General features: G+C 48.2%; 1 protein-coding gene across 1 annotated transcript in view; it reads left to right on the top strand.

The window, feature by feature from the left end:
• The window catches only part of PCF11 (PCF11 cleavage and polyadenylation factor subunit), a 254,646-nt gene that overhangs the window by 169,343 nt on the left and 59,523 nt on the right, over nt 1-25,780 (top strand). The window contains exon 13 of the mRNA XM_069203943.1: nt 1,961-2,116. Within this exon, the coding sequence (XP_069060044.1) occupies nt 1,961-2,116 (156 nt within the window). The remainder of the gene's footprint in view (nt 1-1,960; nt 2,117-25,780) is intronic.

Below are 25,780 nucleotides of genomic sequence, written 5' to 3' on the forward strand. Positions count from 1 at the left end.
GCCAATGGCTACTAGCCCTGAGGGTGGGTACACCCTCTTTGTGCCTCCTCCCAAGGGGAGGGGGGGTCACAATCCTAACCCTATTGGGGGAATCCTCCATCTGCAAGATGGAGGATTTCTAAAAGTTAGTCACCTCAGCTCAGGACACCTTAGGGGCTGTCCTGACTGGCCAGTGACTCCTCCTTGTTGCTTTCTTTGTTCCCTCCAGCCTTGCCGCCAAAAGTGGGGGCCGTGGCCGGAGGGGGCGGGCAACTCCACTAAGCTGGAGTGCCCTGCTGGGCTGTGACAAAGGGGCGAGCCTTTGAGGCTCACCGCCAGGTGTCACAGCTCCTGCCTGGGGGAGGTGTTAGCATCTCCACCCAGTGCAGGCTTTGTTACAGGCCTCAGAGTGACAAAGGCACTCTCCCCATGGGGCCAGCAACATGTCTCTAGTGTGGCAGGCTGCTGGAACTAGTCAGCCTACACAGACAGTCGGTTAAGTTTCAGGGGGCACCTCTAAGGTGCCCTCTGGGGTGTATTTTGCAATAAAATGTACACTGGCATCAGTGTGCATTTATTGTGCTGAGAAGTTTGATACCAAACTTCCCAGTTTTCAGTGTAGCCATTATGGTGCTGTGGAGTTCGTGTTTGACAAACTCCCAGACCATATACTCTTATGGCTACCCTGCACTTACAATGTCTAAGGTTTTGTTTAGACACTGTAGGGGTACCATGCTCATGCACTGGTACCCTCACCTATGGTATAGTGCACCCTGCCTTAGGGCTGTAAGGCCTGCTAGAGGGGTGTCTTACCTATACTGCATAGGTAGTGAGAGGCTGGCATGGCACCCTGAGGGGAGTGCCATGTCGACTTACTCGTTTTGTCCTCACTAGCACACACAAGCTGGCAAGCAGTGTGTCTGTGCTGAGTGAGAGGTCTCCAGGGTGGCATAAGACATGCTGCAGCCCTTAGAGACCTTCCTTGGCATCAGGGCCCTTGGTACTAGAAGTACCAGTTACAAGGGACTTATCTGGATGCCAGGGTCTGCCAATTGTGGATACAAAAGTACAGGTTAGGGAAAGAACACTGGTGCTGGGGCCTGGTTAGCAGGCCTCAGCACACTTTCAATTGTAAACATAGCATCAGCAAAGGCAAAAAGTCAGGGGGCAACCATGCCAAGGAGGCATTTCCTTACACCCCTGAATTAAGAATAGCAGTTTTTTGGGGATATGTGGTAGTTCACTTTGAAGCCAACCTAATGGTGAGATAACTGTTAGAGCTGAGTAGTAAATACTGAACTCCTGATGAGATTGCTTTTGAATCCTTCATCCAGACAGTGTCACATAGAATGCAGCAACAATTTTGCTGCCTACCACATTATAAATACCCTTTTCTGAGGATTATCCTTTTTTAAATGCTTCTATTTTGTCTTGCTTTCCAAATCCCACCCAGCAGGTTTAAGCTCTAGCAAGTGCCATTGATTTATTTGTTTCTGAATAAGGTGTCCCCAGGTGTGTTTAGGAATTGGGTACAGAGCCTTGCATGTCTGTCGTTGCCCTCACTACTCTTGAATTAGCTTTACTAGCCAAAGAGGTTCTTTGAAACTGAAGCACACTAAAATGTCCCAAATGAAAACCATTTAGAGTGTAATTTATGCTGATATGTTAGATTGGAGTTATTTTAGTGACTCCAAAAATGCAACAAAAAAAAAAAAACTTTCTTGAGCACAGTAATGAATAGCACGTGAATGGTATGTAATTTTAGTGTTCTATAAGCAGGTTCTCTTTAGAGGTGTTCTTAACTTTTTTTCCCCAGTGTAACGTTTGGGTGATGAATGTTGTAATATATGGGTTCGACTTGGTAATATTGATTCTATGAAACTTATCTATTGTATCAAATGTCTGAGCAAATGCTTATTTTTTCGTTTGAAACATGAGGGTAGACTGTAGTATTTAACATAGCATTGTTACTTGTTTGTAGGATTGGATTGAGTTTGAAGAAATAGCTGATTTGGAGGAGCGGGCTAAGAGCTTGTTTTTTGAGAAGGTGCACGAGGAAGTTATACTAAAGACTCAAGAAGCTGTTAGAGAAAAAGAATTCCAAAGTGTCCCTGCAGGGAGATCTGCTGTAGTAGAGGTAAGTGAAAGCAGATACTTCACATAAAAGATGTTGGATGGCTCGTCTACAGCGCACTTATTTTAGTTACATTTTTTTTATCTATTTCTGTGTTAGTGACAAATGTAAAACCAATATGTTTTTAACTTGAACAGTTCATTTGAACCGGGCTTTAACTATTGCCAATGTTTGGCATAACTGTGATAATGGAAGCTCTGTTGCCTGGTGATTGTGAAGTTATTAAAAATGGTCTAGTGGTATTAACATAGTAGCTCAAAAACCAGTGCTTTTTGCCTGGTTTTGTACAACTGAAAACTTGAAAGTGTTTGCCAATGAAAAATGTATCATGGTAATCAGCGATTTGTTTGTACTACTTAATTTCAAGGGGGTTCTGCCAAATAAGTTCACTGATGTGTGGAAAGGTTTACAGTGATGAGAAAATATTCCCCAAAGTGTCTCCATCTGCTTCATTCTGTTAACAACACCCCGCCCCCAAAAAAGTTGCTTTCACATCCACCTCCCAAACATTAGTGGGGCATCATGTTTTTTAATTAATGGGTTTTAGTGTAGACTGCAGATCGAAGTACAGTGAGTGGCACGATTTTTTTTTTTTTTTTAGATTTAAGCTGTAACACAAGTAAAATAAAAAGTGTACAAAGAGTTACTATCATCCCATTAGGCATTAATAGCTGAATCTATCTGTTCTGCATGGAAATAGTTAACCTCGCTGGTGAAATAAAATTTTCTTAAGGGCTCTAATATGTCATTTATCTCCCCAATTCATCACTTATTTAGCTAAAGCCAACTTTTCATGGTTCAAACATTTGTAGGAACAAATATTCTTGGTAATCAGAATTCCTGTCACCAATAACAAACTGAATATAGGCCTGCCTTTTATGCCAGAACCGGCAATTCTCTGACCCTCTGGATATATCCAAATACCAGAAACGCTTTTGTAAAGCTCTACAATCTAGTGAGAATGAAGGAACTGATTCTTAACATTTGTCCCTCTTATGTGTGGGGACTATTAAAAAAAAAAAAAAAAAAAAAAAAAGAATTAACTCGAAAGGAGAGATTGTGGATACATTAACTTATCACCACAATCGGTTACCAAGTATCCTTTGTTTCTTTCCAGAAGCAGATAAGGAATATTCAGGCTTCTGGGATGATTCTAAACCTGAACTGGATATTCATTTCATGTGAGGAACAGTGATTGAGCATACTGATTTGGTCAGCCTTACGCTTTCCAAGTGCCTACTAATTTTCTTTTGTCTTCATAGCATGTAATAAAACAGCTGAGATAATGTTTTCCATATTTGTTAATGTCTGTTTCGGTTATAAAAACCCACCCCACAACCTGTGAAGACAAGGGTCTGATCTGTGCTGCATTTTAAGTAGGACCTCTGATGTAAATGATACCCTTTAGATTAACCGTGTGTAAATTTCACCTTTGGGCATCTTGGATCCAGCCAACCTGGATCCAAGTTGGACATTCCTTCTCTAACACCACATTGCCTCCTCTTCCCTTGTAATACCTACTGTTAATTTAGCTTCTGGGGAAATCTCTTGGAATTCTGTGCCTTAAGCTGTATTCCTGTCGTAAGGCTTGCAGAAAAGGAAAATGACGCCAATTACACTGTACCTCATGAAGCTTCTACAGAGATGTCCATCAACAGCTCATCCCTTGATCAAGATCACTCTGTCACCCTGCCTTTCCTTCCTCCTAAATATTTGGAAAGTAGGATTCTGACAATTATGCGCTCTATTCAGCTAGCATCTCTAAATGGTAGCCAACTTTCTCCATCATCCCCTTAAAACCAGACACCATACATGAGGTACCTACCTCCTGTTTAGATGAACCAAAGGGAAGGATGAAAGGATACTCTGGATACCAGCAATGGCAACACCTGGCAAGGCCGCCTTTTTGTAGTAGAGAGAGAGAGGGCCAGAGTCCAAACCCCAAAAGGAGGTGGAGGAACCTCAAAGTGGCTCAAATTCAGCCTCTGACCCACACACACCACCAGAGGGAGGCAGAATATCCATTACCCACAAGAATGAACAAAGATAACTACCGACAAGTGGGTTTTAAAGGTGGTACACCACAGTTACTGTATAAAACTAACAAGCACTCCAATACCAAGACCTCCAAAAGCGAAGAAATCGCAGGAAAAGAAACTTGTACAATTGAGAAAAGATGTAAAAACTCCTACACAAACGTGCAGTAGAGAGTACCAAAAAGGGATTTGAACAAGGGAAAGTACTGCCCTTATTTTCTGGTGCCAAAACAGGACTTCACACTAAGACCAATCCTAGACCTCATATTCATTAACAAATTCATCTGCACGCAATATTTCAAAATGACAACACTACAAGAGGTAATCCCACTTCTACAAAAGGGGGACTACATGGCAACCGTAGACTTAAAAGATGCCTATCTGCTCATACCCATAAATCAAGCGTGCAAAAAGTACCTTTGGTTCATACTCGAAGGTTCACTATCAATTCAAGGTCTTGTGTTTTGGAATAAATGCCATGAATGCTAGTGTTGCTCCCTAGGGTGATGAGGTAGACATTTGCATCCCTATTTCTAAATCTGGCATAGACAGGTGGATTAGTAAATGTATCCAGACCTATTCCTTCTAGAGCACACTCCACTCGGAAAAAAGGAGCCATGGACTTTCCAGGGAACATTCCCATAGCTGACATGTAAGGCAGCTACGTGTTTCACACCTTCACTAAGCATTATTGTGTGGATATCTTAGCACACCAGCAAGTTAATGTAGGACAGGCAGTACTATGTACACTTTTACAGACCACTGCAACACCCACAAGTTAGCCACTGCTTTTGGGAGGCTTAGTCTGTGCAAAGTATGCATATCTACAGCCATGCGTCATCAAACTGAAAATGTTACTTACCCAGTAAGCATCTGTTTGAAGCATGTAGTGCTGTAGATTGACATGCACCCACCCTCCTTCCCGGACACCTGTGGCCATTGCAGGCTCTTCACAATCTGCAATGGAGTTGTTGCCCATGCGCGTTAACGCAAAAAGAGAAGTCACTACACCTAGTGACTCGATAGACGTTTCGAAGAAAAACAACTTGCAACCTTCCAGACCCAACAATAGATGGCAGAAGTATGCAGAGCATGTGACTCTACAGCACTACATGCCACAAACAGATGCTTACTGGGTAAGTAACATTCTCTTCCAGGGGATCCTCATCAATAGTCATAAACATTGAATATTCCCGCCCTTGTGCGGGGACCCCGGAGCATATATCAAAATACACACATATTATAAATGTGTAAAACGGCAATGCAGTCTATAATCATAAACAGGCTAAAATGCTTTATTTCTATGAAGTTTTTTTTTTTTATATTATAAAATTACAATAGAGAATAAATATCTACCCAAGCCCCCAAAACTGGGCTTAGGGAAGTAAGCAGCAGTAAACACTAGAGGAAAAAGAGAAAAAACTACATTGAAAAACAATGGAGCATTCTTAGCCAATAGGCTGCATGCAGGTTAACACAGGAGAACCATAAAAACTTTGGCACCGTGCCTTTTAAGAGCCTGAGCACCTCCAGTATCCCACCATGCCTCAGGGGTGAAGGAAAGGTGACAGTTGGTTCACAGTTAGGTCAGTTCTTTTTTCCGGCTTCTTCTGAGAGGATCCTGGAGCATTGAGCTCTCAGTTTTTCTGAGTTTTTTCTCAGAAAAATACTTAAAAAAGCGTTTTTTCCTGTTTCATTCGACAGATAACATCTTTGTCTGTGTTTGGCAGTTTTTTCCTGACAGAAAAATGCCTTCACTTTTTGTCAATTGCCCTTCTTGTGGGAAGAAGAAGGCCCAGTCAGACCCACACTCTCTTTGTATTGTGTGCCTGCCTCAGAGTCGCTGCCCTGACAATTGCAAGCACTGCAAGAATATGTCAAAGAGGACTCTGAAGGACAGAGAGAAGATCAGGCTACATGGGCTTCATGAGAGGCAGAAAACATCGTCCTCTTCACTTCCCAGGCAACCAGCAGGCCATTCTCAGGAGAGAATGGCTAGGTCGACGTCAGCAGGTAGGAAAGTACCTGTTTGTTCCCCGTCGATGTCGTCGCTACCACCGTCTCACCGGCATAGATCGCCGTCGACGGCGACCCACCCGACGTCGAAGGAGACGGCGTCGAGGGAACACCATCGCAGGGGCAGATCTCTGTCGACGGCAGCCCGCCGATCGATGTCGAGCCATCGCCGGCGTGCCCGGTCGCCGCCAAAGGCCGTTCGCCCCCGACGTCAAGAGACGCGACGGCGAAATCACCGCGACGGCATGAGAGACATCCGCCGTCGACCTCCCACCGCTCCACGTCGAGGCACACGACGGCGAGCAGGTCGAGGTCTAAAGATCGCCGTTCGACGTCGAGACACTCTACGTCGAGACACTCTACGTCGAGGCAAGAGCAAACGATGGGGCGCCCTTCGACGTCGACACAGCCGTCGACGTCGGCACAGGTTTTACCTGTCCCACAGGGAGTAGAACATCGCCCTCCGCCAGCAGACAAGGCCGCACCATCTCCCGTGGTCTCCATACCGAGCGACTCATCTCGTTCAAGAGCATCATCTGGGCATGTTTCGCCCATCAACCTATCTCCATGATGGCTAGAGAGCCTTAACAGACCAGCGGCCTCCCCGGATTCGCAGTATTCGCAAATGTACTCGCCTACTGCCTCCCTTCCAAGAACGCCATCACCGACAGCAAGGGCAGGACGGGCTCGTTCTGCTCCTCGTCAACCGACCGCGAGGCCTGGGCGCTCTGCTACAGCGTCTCGCAGCAGGTCTCGTTCTCAACGGCGATCCAGGTCTCGTTCACGAAGAAGATCACCCTCTTGGTCGTCGTCAGGATCATCTGTCGGGCGTTACTCCCCCACCCTAACAGATTCTCCACCTGCTAGGGTCTCACCGGTGGATGACATTACCACGTTTAATGAGGTGCTGTTAAGGGGAGCACAGAAATTAAACATAGAGGTTCCAGAGCCATCTACCTCCTCGTCAGTCATCTTTGAGACTTGCATAGATCAGCGTCAAAAAAGCTACTGCCTCTAGTGCCTGGTTTGTTGCAGCCAACCATGGACACTTTCCTGGCCCCAGCTACGCTCAAATCTGCCCCGGCTAGGATTCTGAAAAAATATAAGGCTCCCGAACAGGACCCTTTGTTCCTAAGGAAGGATCCGCCACCGGACTCTGTAATATTGTCCGCAGCCCGAAAAACCCACTCGGTTGCATCATCCTCCACGGTTCCCCCGGATAAAGAGAGCAGGCATCTATACTCTCTGGGGAGAAAGATGTGCGGTACGGCGGCTTCGGCAATGAAAGTCTCCAGTGCTTCTGCACTCCTGGGCAGGTATGACCATTCTCTGTGGGACTCCCTCAATAGATTCACAGAGAAATTGCCCAGAGAAGACAGGCAAGATTTTCAAGAGATCTTGCAGGAGGGATGCCTGGTATCCAACCAGGTTATCAGCGCGGCGGCAGATGGGGCGGATTTAGCTGCACATGGGTACGCACATGGAATCTGTGCAAGAAGGTCTTCCTGGCTGAGACTGACTGGGTTAAAGCAAGAAGCACAACAGCGCATCTTGAATCTCCCATTCGCCGGAAACTCGCTGTTCGGTACCCATGCAGACGAGGAAATGGCCCGCATGAAGACCGAGGTGGACACTATGAGGGCAGTAGGCCTGGAAAGGAAGAAAGATTTCAGGAGAAGGTATAGGCCTTATGACAGGCGCCCTTTCCAGCAGAGGGTTCAAACCCCTCACTGGTCCCAAAGGCCACAACAACGGCAGGGACGCCCTCTCTTTCAGCGAAGGAACACAAGGGAGCGAGGGTCAAGTAGACCTCAGCAGTCCACACCGAAAGCGCCGCCCAAACAATGAGATCTCGCTTCCCTCGACACTGTACACCACTCCGGTGGGGGGAAGTATTGCAGGTTATCTTCACGAGTGGCACTCTATCACAAGAGACAAATGGGTGCTCAATATTGTCGAAAATGGCTACTCTCTTCTTTTCAAACAGCCTCCACCACACTTGCCACCAGCCAAATGCAATCCATCTCATCTCAGCCTGATGCGCAAAGAGGCTCTCGCCCTCTTACAAAAGAATGCCATAGAAAGGGTTCCACCTGCGCACAGAGGAAAGGGGGTTTACTCCCGTTATTTTCTGGTGGCGAAAAAGGGCCGAGAGGGCGTTTTCAGACCAATTCTGGACTTACGGCTGCTGAACAAATACATAAGAAAACAGAAGTTCAGGATGCTAGCGCTTCACCAGATTTTCCCTCAGCTACATCAGGGAGACTGGATGTGCTCCATCGACCTGCAGGATGCATATGTTCGGTGGCATGTGTAGCTGCAGATACACATGCTGTGCACAATCCGCCGTCTGGTGTTGGGCTCGGAGTGTTACTAGTTGTTTTTCTTCGAAGAAGTCTTTTCGAGTCACGAGACCGAGGGACTCCTCCCACCTCGGTTCCATTGCGCATGGGCGTCGACTCCATCTTAGATTGTTTTCTTTCCGCCGTCGGGTTCGGACGTGTTCCTTTTCGCTCCGTGTTTCGGGTCGGAAAGTTAGTCAGAATCTCGGAAACTACGTCGGTATTGTTTCGTTCGGTATCGGGGTAGTTAGAACCAATCGACACCGAATCTTGAAGAGCTTCGGGAGCCCTTCGGGGTAATTTCGAGCATCCGTCGGGGCCTGGTCGGCCCGACCGCGTGCAACATCGAGACTGATGGAACGGACCCCGTTCCGATTCTGTCCTAAATGCCATAATAAGTATCCTTATACGGATCAACATTTGGTCTGTAACTTGTGCCTGTCCCCCGAGCACAAGGAGGATACGTGCGAAGCCTGTCGCGCGTTTCGGTCGAGGAAAACGCTCAGAGACCGAAGAGCCAGGAGGTTGCAGATGGCGTCCACGCCGACAGGACAACGGTTCGAGGAGGAGGAAGAAGAATCTTTCTCCATCCACGAGTCGGATTCCGAAGAATTCGACGTCGAAGAACAACCAACCGTGAGTAAGACGTCGAAACACACATCACACGAAAAGACTGACAAAGCCCAGGGGACGCCACCGCCAACAGGCCATGGCTTAACCCGGAAAGTAGGTGACCATCCAACGCCACCGAAAAAGGGCGAGCTGCTGTCGAAGTCATCCGACTCCGGTCGAGATACAGGCACGCAGCACTCTCGGGACCGGGAGAGTGACGCAGACAAAATTCGGCACCGACACAGCGGCTCCGAAGTTGGTCGGCACCGAGAGGGCACGACGCCGAAAAGACAAAAGATCTTGTCGGAGCCGAAAATATCAAGGGACACGGTTTCGGTGCAACCGAACCGAAAACTGGTTCCTACTCAGAGGAACAGGGAATGTCCTCTCAACTAAAAAAACACAGATTTGAGGAGGAATTACAACCAACTCAGCCAGATCACACGCAAAAGCGGATCTTTATTCAAAAGGATACAGGGAAGATTGGCACTCTTCCCCCAATCAAAAGGAAAAGGAAACTTGACTTCCAGCAAGGAGACAAGCAACCACAAGCGAAGGTGGTAAAAAAGGTAACTCCACCACCCTCTCCACCACCATCAACTCATGCATCACCGGCACAAACTCCACCATTAACACACTCACCAGCTCATACCACAATGAGCCAGGATGATCAGGATGCATGGGACCTCTACGACGCTCCAGTATCGGACAATAGCCCAGAGTCGTACCCAACTAAACCGTCACCACCTGAGGACAGTACATCATATGCACAGGTGGTAGCTAGGGCAGCCGAATTCCATAATGTCTCGCTACATTCGGAGCCTATTGAGGATGACTTCCTCTTTAACACCCTGTCCTCCACCCATAGCCATTATCAAAGCCTTCCCATGCTTCCAGGAATGCTAAGGCACTCGAAACAAATATTTCAAGAGCCAGTTAAAAGCAGAGCCATAACTCCAAGGGTGGAGAAAAAATACAAGGCTCCGCCCACAGACCCTGTCTTTCTTACATCACAACTGACACCAGATTCAGTAGTTGTGGGGGCAGCTCGTAAAAGAGCCAACTCGCATACATCAGGCGACGCACCACCTCCGGACAAGGAGAGCCGCAAATTTGATGCAGCGGGAAAAAGGGTTGCAGCACAAGCTGCAAATCAGTGGCGCATCGCAAACACTCCTGGCGAGATACGACAGGGCTCATTGGGATGAGATGCAACATCTCATCGAACACCTCCCCAAAGAGTTCCAGAAACAAGCGCAACAGGTGGTGGAAGAGGGACAAAGTATCTCGAACAATCAGATACGGTCTTCCATGGATGCAGCGGATACAGCTGCAAGGACAATAAATACTTCAGTCACCATAAGGAGGCACGCATGGCTGCGCACATCTGGGTTTCAACCCGAAATACAACAGGCTGTGCTCAATATGCCGTTTAATGAACAGCAATTGTTTGGGCCGGAGGTCGACACTGCAATTGAAAAATTAAAAAAGGACACCGATACAGCCAAAGCCATGGGCGCACTCTACTCCCCGCAGGGCAGAAGCACATTTGGCACATTTCGTAAAACAACTTTTAGGGGAGGGTTTCGAGGTCAACCCACAGAAACCAGCACCTCACAAACAAGACCACCAACCTACCAGGGACAATATCAAAGGGGAGGTTTTCGGGGACAATACAGAGGGGGCCAATTCCCAAGAAACCGGGGAAAATTTCAAGGTCCCAAAACCCCTCAAAATAAACAGTGACTCACAAGTCACACAACCCCTTCACACAACACCAGTGGGGGGAAGACTAAGCCAGTTCTACACATCTTGGGAGGAAATAACAACAGACACTTGGGTCTTATCAATTATCCAACATGGTTATTGCATAGAATTTCTCCAACTCCCTCCAAACGTCCCACCGAAAACACACAATATGTCAAAACAGCATATAGACCTTCTAGGACTAGAAGTTCAGGCATTGCTGCAAAAGGACGCAATAGAACTGGTACCACGTCATCAAAAGAACACAGGAGTTTACTCACTGTACTTTCTAATACCAAAAAAAGACCAAACTCTAAGACCAATACTAGATCTCAGAACACTAAACACCTACATCAAATCAGACCACTTTCACATCGTCACATTACAAGACGTAATCCCACTGCTCAAACAGCAAGACTACATGACAACATTAGATCTAAAAGATGCGTATTTCCATATACCGATACATCCTTCGCACAGAAAATACCTAAGGTTCGTATTCAAAGGAATACATTACCAGTTCAAAGTGTTGCCATTCGGAATAACAACTGCGCCAAGAGTCTTTACAAAATGCCTGGCAGTAGTGGCTGCACATATCAGAAGGCAGCAAATACATGTGTTCGAATACCTAGACGATTGGTTAATCAAAACCAATACGCTAAAACGGTGTTCACAACACACAAAATATGTCATAGAAACCCTACACAACCTAGGTTTCTCAATCAACTACGCAAAGTCACACCTGCAGCCATGTCAAACACAGCAATACTTAGGAGCAACAATCAACACAGAAAAAGGGATTGCTACTCCAAGTCCACAAAGAGTACAAACATTTCACAATGTAATACAAACCTTGTATCCAAAACAAAGAGTACAAGTCAAAATAATACTGAAACTACTAGGCATGATGTCTTCATGCATAGCCATTGTCCCAAACGCAAGATTGCACATGCGGCCCTTACAACAGTGCCTAGCATCACAGTGGTCACAGGCACAGGGTCAACTTCTAGATCTGGTGTTGGTAGACCGCCAAACATACATCTCGCTTCTATGGTGGAACAGTACAAATTTAAACAAAGGGCGGCCTTTCCAAGACCCAGTGCCAACATACGTTATAACAACGGATGCTTCCATGACAGGGTGGGGAGCACACCTCAATCAACACAGCATCCAAGGACAATGGGACATACATCAAATAAATTTTCACATAAATCACTTAGAACTATTCGCAGTATTTCTAGCGTTGAAAGCATTCCAACCCATGATAACCCGCAAATACATTCTTGTCAAAACAGACAACATGACGACAATGTATTATTTAAACAAACGGGGGGGACACACTCAACACAGTTGTGTCTCCTAACACAAAAAATATGGCATTGGGCAATTCACAACCATATTCGCCTAATAGCACAATTTATTCCAGGGATCCAGAACCAACTAGCAGACAATCTCTCTCGGGATCACCAACAAATCCACGAATGGGAAATTCACCCCTGAAGGAAGTTGGCTCTGTATGTGCTATTTCAAAGTAAGGAATAGCATGCACAGAGTCCAAGGGTTCCCCTTAGAGGTAAAATAGTGGTAAAAATAGATAATACTAATGCTCTATTTTGTGGTAGTGTGGTCGAGCAGTAGGCTTATCCAAGGAGTAGTGTTAAGCATTTGTTGTACATACACATAGACAATAAATGAGGTACACACACTCAGAGACAAATCCAGCCAATAGGTTTTGTGTAGAAAAATATCTTTTCTTAGTTTATTTTAAGAACCACAGGTTCAAATTTAACATGTAATATCTTGTTTGAAAGGTATTGCAGGTAAGTACATTAGGAACTTTGAATCATTTCAATTGCATGTATACTTTTCAAGTTATTCACAAATAGCTATTTTAAAAGTGGACACTTAGTGCAATTTTCACAGTTCCTGGGGGAGGTAAGTTTTTGTTAGTTTTACCAGGTAAGTACGACACTTACAGGGTTCAGTTCTTGGTCCAAGGTAGCCCACCGTTGGGGGTTCAGAGCAACCCCAAAGTTACCACACCAGCAGCTCAGGGCCGGTCAGGTGCAGAGTTCAAAGTGGTGCCCAAAACGCATAGGCTTCAATGGAGAGAAGGGGGTGCCCCGGTTCCGGTCTGCTTGCAGGTAAGTACCCGCGTCTTCGGAGGGCAGACCAGGGGGGTTTTGTAGGGCACCGGGGGGGACACAAGCCCACACAGAAATTTCACCCTCAGCGGCGCGGGGGCGGCCGGGTGCAGTGTTAGAACAAGCGTCGGGTTCGCAATGGAAGTCAATGAGAGATCAAGGGATCTCTTCAGCGCTGCAGGCAGGCAAGGGGGGGCTTCCTCGGGGAAACCTCCACTTGGGCAAGGGAGAGGGACTCCTGGGGGTCACTTCTGCAGTGAAAGTCCGGTCCTTCAGGTCCTGGGGGCTGCGGGTGCAGGGTCTTTTCCAGGCGTCGGGACTTAGGTTTCAGAGAGTTGCGGTCAGGGGAAGCCTCGGGATTCCCTCTGCAGGCGGCGCTGTGAGGGCTCAGGGGGGGACAGGTTTTGGTACTCACAGTCGTAGAGTAGTCCGGGGGTCCTCCCTGAGGTGTTGGTTCTCCACCAGCTGAGTCGGGGTCGCCGGGTGCAGTGTTGCAAGTCTCACGCTTCTTGCGGGGAGATTGCAGGGTTCTTTAAAGCTGCTCCTTTGGGTAAAGTTGCAGTCTTTTTGGAGCAGGTCCGCTGTCCTCGGGAGTTTCTTGTCGTCGTCGAAGCAGGGCAGTCCTCAGAGGATTCAGAGGTCGCTGGTCCCTTTGGAAGGCGTCGCTGGAGCAGAGTTCTTTGGAAGGCAGGAGACAGGCCGGTGAGTTTCTGGAGCCAAGGCAGTTGTGGTCTTCTGGTCTTCCTCTGCAGGGGTTTTCAGCTAGGCAGTCCTTCTTCTTGTAGTTGCAGGAATCTAATTTTCTAGGGTTCAGGGTAGCCCTTAAATACTAAATTTAAGGGCGTGTTTAGGTCTGGGGGGTTAGTAGCCAATGGCTACTAGCCCTGAGGGTGAGTACACCCTCTTTGTGCCTCCTCCCAAGGGGAGGGGGTCACATCCCTAATCCTATTGGGGGAATCCTCCATCTGCTAGATGGAGGATTTCTAAAAGTTAGTCACCTCAGCTCAGGACACCTTAGGGGCTGTCCTGACTGGCCAGTGACTCCTCCTTGTTATTCTCATTATTTTCTCCGGCCTTGCCGCCAAAAGTGGGGGCCGGAGGGGGCGGGCAACTCCACTAGCTGGAGTGTCCTGCGGTGCTGTGACAAAGGGGTGAGCAGGAGAGGTGTTACAGCTCCTGCCTGGGGGAGGTGTTAGCATCTCCACCCAGTGCAGGCTTTGTTACTGGCCTCAGAGTGACAAAGGCACTCTCCCCATGGGGCCAGCAACATGTCTCTAGTGTGGCAGGCTGCTGGAACTAGTCAGCCTACACAGACAGTCGGTTAAGTTTCAGGGGGCACTTCTAAGGTGCCCTCTGGGGTGTATTTTGCAATCAAATGTACACTGGCATCAGTGTGCATTTATTGTGCTGAGAAGTTTGATACCAAACTTCCCAGTTTTCAGTGTAGCCATTATGGTGCTGTGGAGTTTGTGCAAAACAGACTCCCAGACCATATACTCTTATGGCTACCCTGCACTTACAATGTCTAAGGTTTTGCTTAGACACTGTAGGGGCACAGTGCTCATGCACTGGTACCCTCACCTATGGTATAGTGCACCCTGCCTTAGGGCTGTAAGCCCTGCTAGAGGGGTGTCTTACCTATACTGCATAGGCAGTGAGAGGCTGGCATGGCACCCTGAGGGGAGTGCCATGTCGACTTACTCATTTTGTTCTCACTAGCACACACAAGCTGGTAAGCAGTGTGTCTGGGCTGAGTGAGGGGTCTCTAGGGTGGCATAATACATGCTGCAGCCCTTAGAGACCTTCCCTGGCATCAGGGCCCTTGGTACCAGAGGTACCAGTTACAAGGGACTTATCTGGATGCCAGGGTGTGCCAATTGTGGAATCAAAAGTACAGGTTAGGGAAAGAACACTGGTGCTGGGGCCTAGTTAGCAGGCCTCAGCACACTTTCAATTCAAAACATAGCATCAGCAAAGGCAAAAAGTCAGGGGGTAACCATGCCAAGGAGGCATTTCCTTACACAACCCCCCCCCCCCCCCAAACGAAAGAGGATGAGACTAACCTTTCCCAAGAGAGTCTTCATTTTCTAAGTGGAAGAACCTGGAAAGGCCATCTGCATTGGCATGGGCAGTCCCAGGTCTGTGTTCCACTATAAAGTCCATTCCCTGTAGGGAGATGGACCACCTCAACAGTTTTGGATTTTCACCTTTCATTTGCATCAGCCATTTGAGGGGTCTGTGGTCAGTTTGAACTAGGAAGTGAGTCCCAAAGAGGTATGGTCTCAGCTTCTTCAGGGACCAAACCACAGCAAAGGCCTCCCTCTCAATGGCACTCCAACGCTGCTCCCTGGGGAGTAACCTCCTGCTAATGAAAGCAACAGGCTGGTCAAGGCCATCATCATTGGTTTGGGACAAAACTGCCCCTATCCCATGTTCAGAGGCCTCTGTCTGCACAATGAACTGCTTAGAATAATCTGGAGCTTTTAGAACTGGTGCTGAGCACATTGCTTGTTTCAGGGTGTCAAAGGCCTGTTGGCATTCTACAGTCCAGTTCACTTTCTTGGGCATTTTCTTGGAGGTGAGTTCAGTGAGGGCTTTCACAATGGATCCATATCCCTTCACAAACCTCCTGTAGTACCCAGTCAAGCCAAGGAATGCCCTGACTTGAGTCTGGGTTTTTGGAGCTACCCAGTCCAGAATAGTCTGGATCTTGGGTTGGAGTGGCTGAACTTGGCCTCCACCTACAAGGTGGCCCAAGTAAACCACAGTTCCCTGCCCTATCTGGCATTTGGATGCCTTGATAGAGAGGCCTCCAGATTGCAGAGCCTTCAAAACCTTCTTCAGGTGGACCAGGTGATCCTGCCAGGTGGAGCTAAAGACAGCAATATCATCAAGATAAGCTGTGCTAAAGGACTCCAAACCAGCAAGGACTTGATTCACCAACCTTTGGAAGGTGGCAGGGGCATTCTTTAAACCAAAGGGCATAACAGTAAACTGATAATGCCCATCAGGTGTGGAGAATGCTGTTTTCTCTTTTGCTCCAGGTGCCATTTTTATTTGCCAGTACCCTGCTGTCAAGTCAAAGGTACTTAAGAATTTGGCAGCACCTAATTTGTCTATGAGCTCATCAGCTCTAGGAATTGGATGGGCGTCTGTCTTGGTGACAGAGTTGAGCCCCCTGTAGTCCACACAAAACCTCATCTCTTTCTTTCCATCTTTGGTGTGAGGTTTGGGGACTAAGACCACTGGGCTAGCCCAGGGGCTGTCAGAGCGCTCAATTACTCCCAATTCCAGCATCTTGTGGACTTCCACCTTGATGCTTTCCTTAACATGGTCAGACTGTCTAAAAAATTTGTTTTTGACAGGCATGCTGTCTCCTGTGTCCACATCATGGGTACACAGGTGTGTCTGACCAGGGGTTAGGGAGAAGAGTTCAGGAAACTGTTGTAGGACTCTCCTACAATCAGCTTGCTGTTGGCCAGAGAGGGTGTCTGAGTAGATCACTCCATCTACTGAGCCATCTTTTGGGTCTGATGATAGAAGATCAGGGAGAGGTTCACTCTCTGCCTCCTGATCCTCATCTGTTACCATCAACAGATTTACATCAGCCCTGTCATGGAAGAGCTTAAGGCGGTTCACATGGATCACCCTCTTGGGGCTCCTGCTTGTGCCCAGGTCCACCAGGTAGGTGACCTGACTCTTCCTTTCTAGCACTGGGTAAGGGCCACTCCATTTGTCCTGAAGTGCCCTGGGAGCCACAGGCTCCAGAACCCAGACTTTCTGCCCTGGTTGGAACTCAACCATTGCAGCCTTTTGGTCATACCAAAACTTCTGGAGCTGTTGGCTGGCCTCAAGGTTTTTGCTTGCCTTTTCCATGTACTCTGCCATTCTAGAGCGAAGGCCAAGTACATAGTCCACTATGTCCTGTTTAGGCTCATGAAGAGGTCTCTCCCAGCCTTCTTTAACAAGAGCAAGTGGTCCCCTTACAGGGTGACCAAACAGAAGTTCAAAGGGTGAGAATCCTACTCCCTTCTGTGGCACCTCTCTGTAAGCGAAAAGCAGACATGGCAAGAGGACATCCCATCTCCTTTTGAGCTTTTCTGGGAGCCCCATGATCATGCCTTTTAATGTCTTGTTGAATCTCTCAACTAAGCCATTAGTTTGTGGATGGTATGGTGTAGTGAATTTGTAAGTCACTCCACACTCATTCCACATGTGTTTTAGGTATGCTGACATGAAGTTGGTACCTCTGTCAGACACCACCTCCTTAGGGAAACCCACTCTGGTAAAGATACCAATGAGGGCCTTGGCTACTGCAGGGGCAGTAGTCGACCTAAGGGGAATAGCTTCAGGATACCTAGTAGCATGATCCACTACCACTAGGATGTACATATTTCCTGAGGCTGTGGGAGGTTCTAGTGGACCAACTATGTCCACGCCCACTCTTTCAAAGGGGACCCCCACCACTGGAAGTGGAATGAGGGGGGCCTTTGGGTGCCCACCTGTCTTACCACTGGATTGACAGGTGGGGCAGGAGAGGCAAAACTCCTTAACCTTCTGGGACATATTGGGCCAGTAGAAGTGGTTGACTAACCTCTCCCACTTCTTGGTTTGTCCCAAATGCCCAGCAAGGGGAATATCATGGGCTAAGGTCAGAATAAACTCTCTGAACAACTGAGGCACTACCACTCTCCTAGTGGCACCAGGTTTGGGGTCTCTGGCCTCAGTGTACAGGAGTCCATCTTCCCAATAGACCCTATGTGTTCCATTTTTCTTGCCCTTGGACTCTTCAGCAGCTTGCTGCCTAAGGCCTTCAAGAGAGGGACAGGTTTCTTGTCCCTTACACAGCTCCTCCCTTGAGGGTCCCCCTGGGCCTAAGAGCTCAACCTGATAAGGTTCAAGCTCCAAAGGCTCAGTTCCCTCAGAGGGCAGAACTTCTTCCTGAGAAGAGAGGTTCTCTTTTTCTGACTGTGTTGCAGTTGGTTTCCCAACTGACTTTCCTTTTCTCTTGGTAGGCTGGGCCTTTCTTCCAGACTCCAGCTCTACTTTTTCACCCTGTGCCTTGCACTGTGCTCTTGTTTTTACACACACCAGTTCAGGGATACCCAGCATGGCTGCATGGGTTTTTAGTTCTACCTCAGCCCAAGCTGAGGACTCCAGGTCATTTCCAAGCAGACAGTCTACTGGGATGTTTGAGGAGACCACCACCTGTTTCAGGCCATTGACCCCTCCCCATTCTAAAGTTACCATTGCCATGGGATGTGCTTTAGTCTGATTGTCAGCGTTGGTGACTGTATAGGTTTTTCCAGTCAGGTATTGGCCAGGGGAAACCAGTTTCTCTGTCACCATGGTGACACTGGCACCTGTATCCCTCAGGCCCTCTACACTTGTCCCATTAATAAAGAGCTGCTGCCTGTATTTTTGCATGTTAGGCGGCCAGGCAGCTAGTGTGGCTAAATCCACCCCACCCTCAGAGACTAGAGTAGCTTCAGTGTGGACCCTGATTTGCTCTGGGCACACTGTTGATCCCACTTGGAGACTAGCCATTCCAGTGTTACCTGGATTGGAGTTTGGAGTGGAACTTTTCTTGGGACAGGCCTTGTCTCCAGTTTGGTGTCCAGACTGACTACAGTTTCGACACCAGACCTTTTTGGGATCAAAGTTTTTACCCTTGTACCCAGGATTGTTTTGTGAAGAGGCTCTGGGCCCACCCTCCTGTGCAGGTTTTTGGGGGCCTGTAGAAGACTCTTTACTATTTTTATTTTTGGTTGTCTCACCACCTTTCCCCTGGGGAGGTTTTGTGACCCCTTTCTTTTGGTCACCCCCTGTGGAAGTTTTGGACACCCTAGTCTTGACCCAATGGTCCGCCTTCTTTCCCAATTCTTGGGGAGAAATTGGTCCTAGGTCCACCAGATGCTGATGCAGTTTGTCATTGAAACAATTACTTAACAGGTGTTCTTTCACAAATAAATTGTACAGCCCATCATAATTACTTACACCACTGCCTTGAATCCAACCATCTAGTGTTTTTACTGAGTAGTCTACAAAGTCAACCCAGGTCTGGCTCGAGGATTTTTGAGCCCCCCTGAATCTAATCCTATACTCCTCAGTGGAGAATCCAAAGCCCTCAATCAGGGTACCCTTCATGAGGTCATAAGATTCTGCATCTTTTCCAGAGAGTGTGAGGAGTCTATCCCTACACTTTCCTGTGAACATTTCCCAAAGGAGAGCACCCCAGTGAGATTTGTTCACTTTTCTGGTTACACAAGCCCTCTCAAAAGCTGTGAACCATTTGGTGATGTCATCACCATCTTCATATTTAGTTACAATCCCTTTAGGGATTTTCAACATGTCAGGAGAATCTCTGACCCTATTTATGTTGCTGCCACCTTTGATGGGTCCTAGGCCCATCTCTTGTCTTTCCCTTTCTATGGCTAGGATCTGTCTTTCCAAAGCCAATCTTTTGGCCATCCTGGCTAACTGGATGTCCTCTTCACTGGAGTTATCCTCAGTGATTTCAGAGTTGTTGGCCCCTCCTGTGAGGGAACCAGCATCTCTGACTATTATTTGTGGAGTCAGGGCTTGAGAGGCCCTGTTCTCCCTAAATAGGACTGGTAGGGGGGAATTTTCCTCCAAGTCACGATCTTCATCCTCTGTGTTGCCATCCTCAGAGGGGTTGGCTTTTTCAAACTCTGCCAAAAGCTCCTGGAGCTGTACTTTGGTAGGTTTGGAGCCCATTGCTATTTTCTTTAGTTTACAGAGTGACCTTAGCTCTCTCATCTGTAGATGGAGGTAAGGTGTGGTGTCGAGTTCCACCACATTCACATCTGTGCTAGACATTATGCTTCTAAAAGTTGGAATACTTTTTAAGAATCTAAAACTGGTTCTAGAATCTAATTCAAACTTTTACAAACTTTTAAACTCTAAAAGAAATGCTAACAGGGACTAACACAAGGCCCTAGCAGGACTTTAAAGAATTTAGAAAACTTTTCAAATTGCAAAAATCAATTTCTAATGACAATTTTGGAATTTGTCGTGTGATCAGGTATTGGCTGAGTAGTCCAGCAAATGCAAAGTCTTGTACCCCACCGCTGATCCACCAATGTAGGAAGTTGGCTCTGTATGTGCTATTTCAAAGTAAGGAATAGCATGCACAGAGTCCAAGGGTTCCCCTTAGAGGTAAAATAGTGGTAAAAATAGATAATACTAATGCTCTATTTTGTGGTAGTGTGGTCGAGCAGTAGGCTTATCCAAGGAGTAGTGTTAAGCATTTGTTGTACATACACATAGACAATAAATGAGGTACACACACTCAGAGACAAGTCCAGCCAATAGGTTTTGTTATAGAAAAATATCTTTTCTTAGTTTATTTTAAGAACCACAGGTTCAAATTTAACATGTAATATCTTGTTTGAAAGGTATTGCAGGTAAGTACATTAGGAACTTTGAATCATTTCAATTGCATGTATACTTTTCAAGTTATTCACAAATAGCTATTTTAAAAGTGGACACAGTGCAATTTTCACAGTTCCTGGGGGAGGTAAGTTTTTGTTAGTTTTACCAGGTAAGTACGACACTTACAGGGTTCAGTTCTTGGTCCAAGGTAGCCCACCGTTGGGGGTTTAGAGCAACCCCAAAGTTACCACACCAGCAGCTCAGGGCCGGTCAGGTGCAGAGTTCAAAGTGGTGCCCAAAACGCATAGGCTTCAATGGAGAGAAGGGGGTGCCCCGGTTCCGGTCTGCTTGCAGGTAAGTACCCGCGTCTTCGGAGGGCAGACCAGGGGGGTTTTGTAGGGCACCGGGGGGGACACAAGCCCACACAGAAATTTCACCCTCAGCGGCGCGGGGGCGGCCGGGTGCAGTGTTAGAACAAGCGTCGGGTTCGCAATGGAAGTCAATGAGAGATCAAGGGATCTCTTCAGCGCTGCAGGCAGGCAAGGGGGGGCTTCCTCGGGGAAACCTCCACTTGGGCAAGGGAGAGGGACTCCTGGGGGTCACTTCTGCAGTGAAAGTCCGGTCCTTCAGGTCCTGGGGGCTGCGGGTGCAGGGTCTTTTCCAGGCGTCGGGACTTAGGTTTCAGAGAGTTGCGGTCAGGGGAAGCCTCGGGATTCCCTCTGCAGGCGGCGCTGTGGGGGCTCAGGGGGGGACAGGTTTTGGTACTCACAGTCGTAGAGTAGTCCGGGGGTCCTCCCTGAGGTGTTGGTTCTCCACCAGCCGAGTCGGGGTCGCCGGGTGCAGTGTTGCAAGTCTCACGCTTCTTGCGGGGAGATTGCAGGGTTCTTTAAAGCTGCTCCTTTGGGTAAAGTTGCAGTCTTTTTGGAGCAGGTCCGCTGTCCTCGGGAGTTTCTTGTCGTCGTCGAAGCAGGGCAGTCCTCAGAGGATTCAGAGGTCGCTGGTCCCTTTGGAAGGCGTCGCTGGAGCAGAGTTCTTTGGAAGGCAGGAGACAGGCTGGTGAGTTTCTGGAGCCAAGGCAGTTGTGGTCTTCTGGTCTTCCTCTGCAGGGGTTTTCAGCTAGGCAGTCCTTCTTCTTGTAGTTGCAGGAATCTAATTTTCTAGGGTTCAGGGTAGCCCTTAAATACTAAATTTAAGGGCGTGTTTAGGTCTGGGGGGTTAGTAGCCAATGGCTACTAGCCCAGAGGGTGAGTACACCCTCTTTGTGCCTCCTCCCAAGGGGAGGGGGTCACATCCCTAATCCTATTGGGGGAATCCTCCATCTGCAAGATGGAGGATTTCTAAAAGTTAGAGTCACCTCAGCTCAGGACACCTTAGGGGCTGTCCTGACTGGCCAGTGACTCCTTGTTATTCTCATTATTTTCTCCGGCCTTGCTGCCAAAAGTGGGGGCCGGGGCCGGAGGGGGCGGGCAACTCCACTAGCTGGAGTGTCCTGCGGTGCTGTGACAAAGGGGTGAGCCTTTGAGGCTCACCGCCAGGTGTTACAGCTCCTGCCTGGGGGAGGTGTTAGCATCTCCACCCAGTGCAGGCTTTGTTACTGGCCTCAGAGTGACAAAGGCACTCTCCCCATGGGGCCAGCAACATGTCTCTAATGTGGCAGGCTGCTGGAACTAGTCAGCCTACACAGACAGTCGGTTAAGTTTCAGGGGGCACTTCTAAGGTGCCCTCTGGGGTGTATTTTGCAATAAAATGTACACTGGCATCAGTGTGCATTTATTGTGCTGAGAAGTTTGATACCAAATGTAAGGAAATGCCTCCTTGGCATGGTTGCCCCCTGACTTTTTGCCTTTGCTGATGCTATGTTTACAATTGAAAGTGTGCTGAGGCCTGCTAACCAGGCCCCAGCACCAGTGTTCTTTCCCTAACCTGTACTTTTATATCCACAATTGGCAGACCCTGGCATCCAGATAAGTCCCTTGTAACTGGTACTTCTAGTACCAAGGGCCCTGATGCCAAGGAAGGTCTCTAAGGGCTGCAGCATGTCTTATGCCACCCTGGAGACCTCTCACTCAGCACAGACACACTGCTTACCAGCTTGTGTGTGCTAGTGAGAACAAAACGAGTAAGTCGACATGGCACTCCCCTCAGGGTGCCATGCCAGCCTCTCACTGCCTATGCAAGTATAGGTCAGTCACCCCTCTAGCAGGCCTTACAGCCCTAAGGCAGGGTGCACTATACCATAGGTGAGGGTACCAGTGCATGAGCATGGTACCCCTACAGTGTCTAAACAAAACCTTAGACATTGTAAGTGCAGGGTAGCCATAAGAGTATATGGTCTGGGAGTTTGTCAAACACGAACTCCACAGCACCATAATGGCTACACTGAAAACTGGGAAGTTTGGTATCAAACTTCTCAGCACAATAAATGCACACTGATGCCAGTGTACATTTTATTGCAAAATACACCCCAGAGGGCACCTTAGAGGTGCCCCCTGAAACTTAACCGACTGTCTGTGTAGGCTGACTAGTTCCAGCAGCCTGCCACACTAGAGACATGTTGCTGGCCCCATGGGGAGAGTGCCTTTGTCACTCTGAGGCCAGTAACAAAGCCTGCACTGGGTGGAGATGCTAACACCTCCCCCAGGCAGGAGCTGTAACACCTGGCGGTGAGCCTCAAAGGCTCACCCCTTTGTCACAGCACCGCAGGACACTCCAGCTAGTGGAGTTGCCGCCCCCTCCGGCCCCGGCCCCCACTTTTGGCGGCAAGGCCGGAGAAAATAATGAGAATAACAAGGAGGAGTCACTGGCCAGTCAGGACAGCCCCTAAGGTGTCCTGAGCTGAGGTGACTCTAACTTTTAGAAATCCTCCATCTTGCAGATGGAGGATTCCCCCAATAGGGTTAGGATTGTGACCCCCTCCCCTTGGGAGGAGGCACAAAGAGGGTGTACCCACCCTCAGGGCTAGTAGCCATTGGCTACTAACCCCCCAGACCTAAACACGCCCTTAAATTTAGTATTTAAGGGCTACCCTGAACCCTAGAAAATTAGATTCCTGCAACAACAAGAAGAAGGACTGCCTAGCTGAAAACCCCTGCAGAGGAAGACCAGAAGACAACAACTGCCTTGGCTCCAGAAACTCACCGGCCTGTCTCCTGCCTTCCAAAGAACTCTGCTCCAGCGACGCCTTCCAAAGGGACCAGCGACCTCTGAATCCTCTGAGGACTGCCCTGCTTCGACGACGACAAGAAACTCCCGAGGACAGCGGACCTGCTCCAAAAAGACTGCAACTTTATCCAAAGGAGCAGCTTTAAAGAACCCTGCAATCTCCCCGCAAGAAGCGTGAGACTTGCAACACTGCACCCGGCGACCCCGACTCGGCTGGTGGAGAACCAACACCTCAGGGAGGACCCCCGGACTACTCTACGACTGTGAGTACCAAAACCTGTCCCCCCTGAGCCCCCACAGCGCCGCCTGCAGAGGGAATCCCGAGGCTTCCCCTGACCGCGACTCTCTGAAACCTAAGTCCCGACGCCTGGAAAAGACCCTGCACCCGCAGCCCCCAGGACCTGAAGGACCGGACTTTCACTGCAGAAGTGACCCCCAGGAGTCCCTCTCCCTTGCCCAAGTGGAGGTTTCCCCGAGGAAGCCCCCCCTTGCCTGCCTGCAGCGCTGAAGAGATCCCTTGATCTCTCATTGACTTTCATTGCGAACCCGACGCTTGTTCTAACACTGCACCCGGCCGCCCCCGCGCCGCTGAGGGTGAAATTTCTGTGTGGGCTTGTGTCCCCCCCGGTGCCCTACAAAACCCCCCTGGTCTGCCCTCCCAAGACGTGGGTACTTACCTGCTGGCAGACTGGAACCGGGGCACCCCCTTCTCTCCATTGAAGCCTATGCGTTTTGGGCACCACTTTGAACTCTGCACCTGACCGGCCCTGAGCTGCTGGTGTGGTAACTTTGGGGTTGCTCTGAACCCCCAACGGTGGGCTACCTTGGACCAAGAACTGAACCCTGTAAGTGTCTTACTTGCCTGGTAAAACTAACAAAAACTTACCTCCCCCAGGAACTGTGAAAATTGCACTAAGTGTCCACTTTTAAAGTAGCTATTTGTGAATAACTTGAAAAGTATACATGCAATTGAAATGATTCAAAGTTCCTAATGTACTTACCTGCAATACCTTTCAAACAAGATATTACATGTTAAATTTGAACCTGTGGTTCTTAAAATAAACTAAGAAAAGATATTTTTCTATAACAAAACCTATTGGCTGGATTTGTCTCTGAGTGTGTGTACCTCATTTATTGTCTGTGTATGTACAACAAATGCTTAACACTACTCCTTGGATAAGCCTACTGCTCGACCACACTACCACAAAATAGAGCATTAGTATTATCTCTTTTTACCACTATTTTACCTCTAAGGGGAACCCTTGGAACTCTGTGCATGCTATTCCTTACTTTGAAATAGCACATACAGAGCCAACTTCCTACACCAAACTTCCCAGTTTTCAGTGTAGCCATTATGGTGCTGTGGAGTTCGTGCAAAACAGACTCCCAGACCATATACTCTTATGGCTACCCTGCACTTACAATGTCTAAGGTTTTGCTTAGACACTGTAGGGGCACAGTGCTCATGCACTGGTACCCTCACCTATGGTATAGTGCACCCTGCCTTAGGGCTGTAAGGCCTGCTAGAGGGGTGTCTTACCTATACTGCATAGGCAGTGAGAGGCTGGCATGGCACCCTGAGGGGAGTGCCATGTCGACTTACTCATTTTGTTCTCACTAGCACACACAAGCTGGTAAGCAGTGTGTCTGGGCTGAGTGAGGGGTCTCTAGGGTGGCATAATACATGCTGCAGCCCTTAGAGACCTTCCCTGGCATCAGGGCCCTTGGTACCAGAGGTACCAGTTACAAGTGACTTATCTGGATGCCAGGGTGTGCCAATTGTGGAATCAAAAGTACAGGTTAGGGAAAGAACACTGGTGCTGGGGCCTGGTTAGCAGGCCTCAGTACACTTTCAATTCAAAACATAGCATCAGCAAAGGCAAAAAGTCAGGGGGTAACCATGCCAAGGAGGCATTTCCTTACAACCCCCAAATACTGAACACTTTCAAATTTGGGGAACACCTCAAATAGATCTCTTTGCAACAAAAGAAAACGCGAAATGCCAAAACTTCGCATCCAGGTACCCACACAGGTACTCCCAAGGCAATGCTCTATGGATGAATTGGTCAGGGATATTTGCGTACGCTTTTCCTCCTCTCCCTCTCCTTCCATATCTAGTAAACAGATTGAGTCAAAACAAACTCAAACTCATGCTAATAGCACCAACATGGGCAAGACAACCTTGGTATACAACACTACTAGACCTGTCAGTAA

The sequence above is a fragment of the Pleurodeles waltl genome, chromosome 8 (assembly GCF_031143425.1).
Source record: "Pleurodeles waltl isolate 20211129_DDA chromosome 8, aPleWal1.hap1.20221129, whole genome shotgun sequence".
Taxonomy (NCBI): Eukaryota; Metazoa; Chordata; class Amphibia; order Caudata; family Salamandridae; genus Pleurodeles; species Pleurodeles waltl.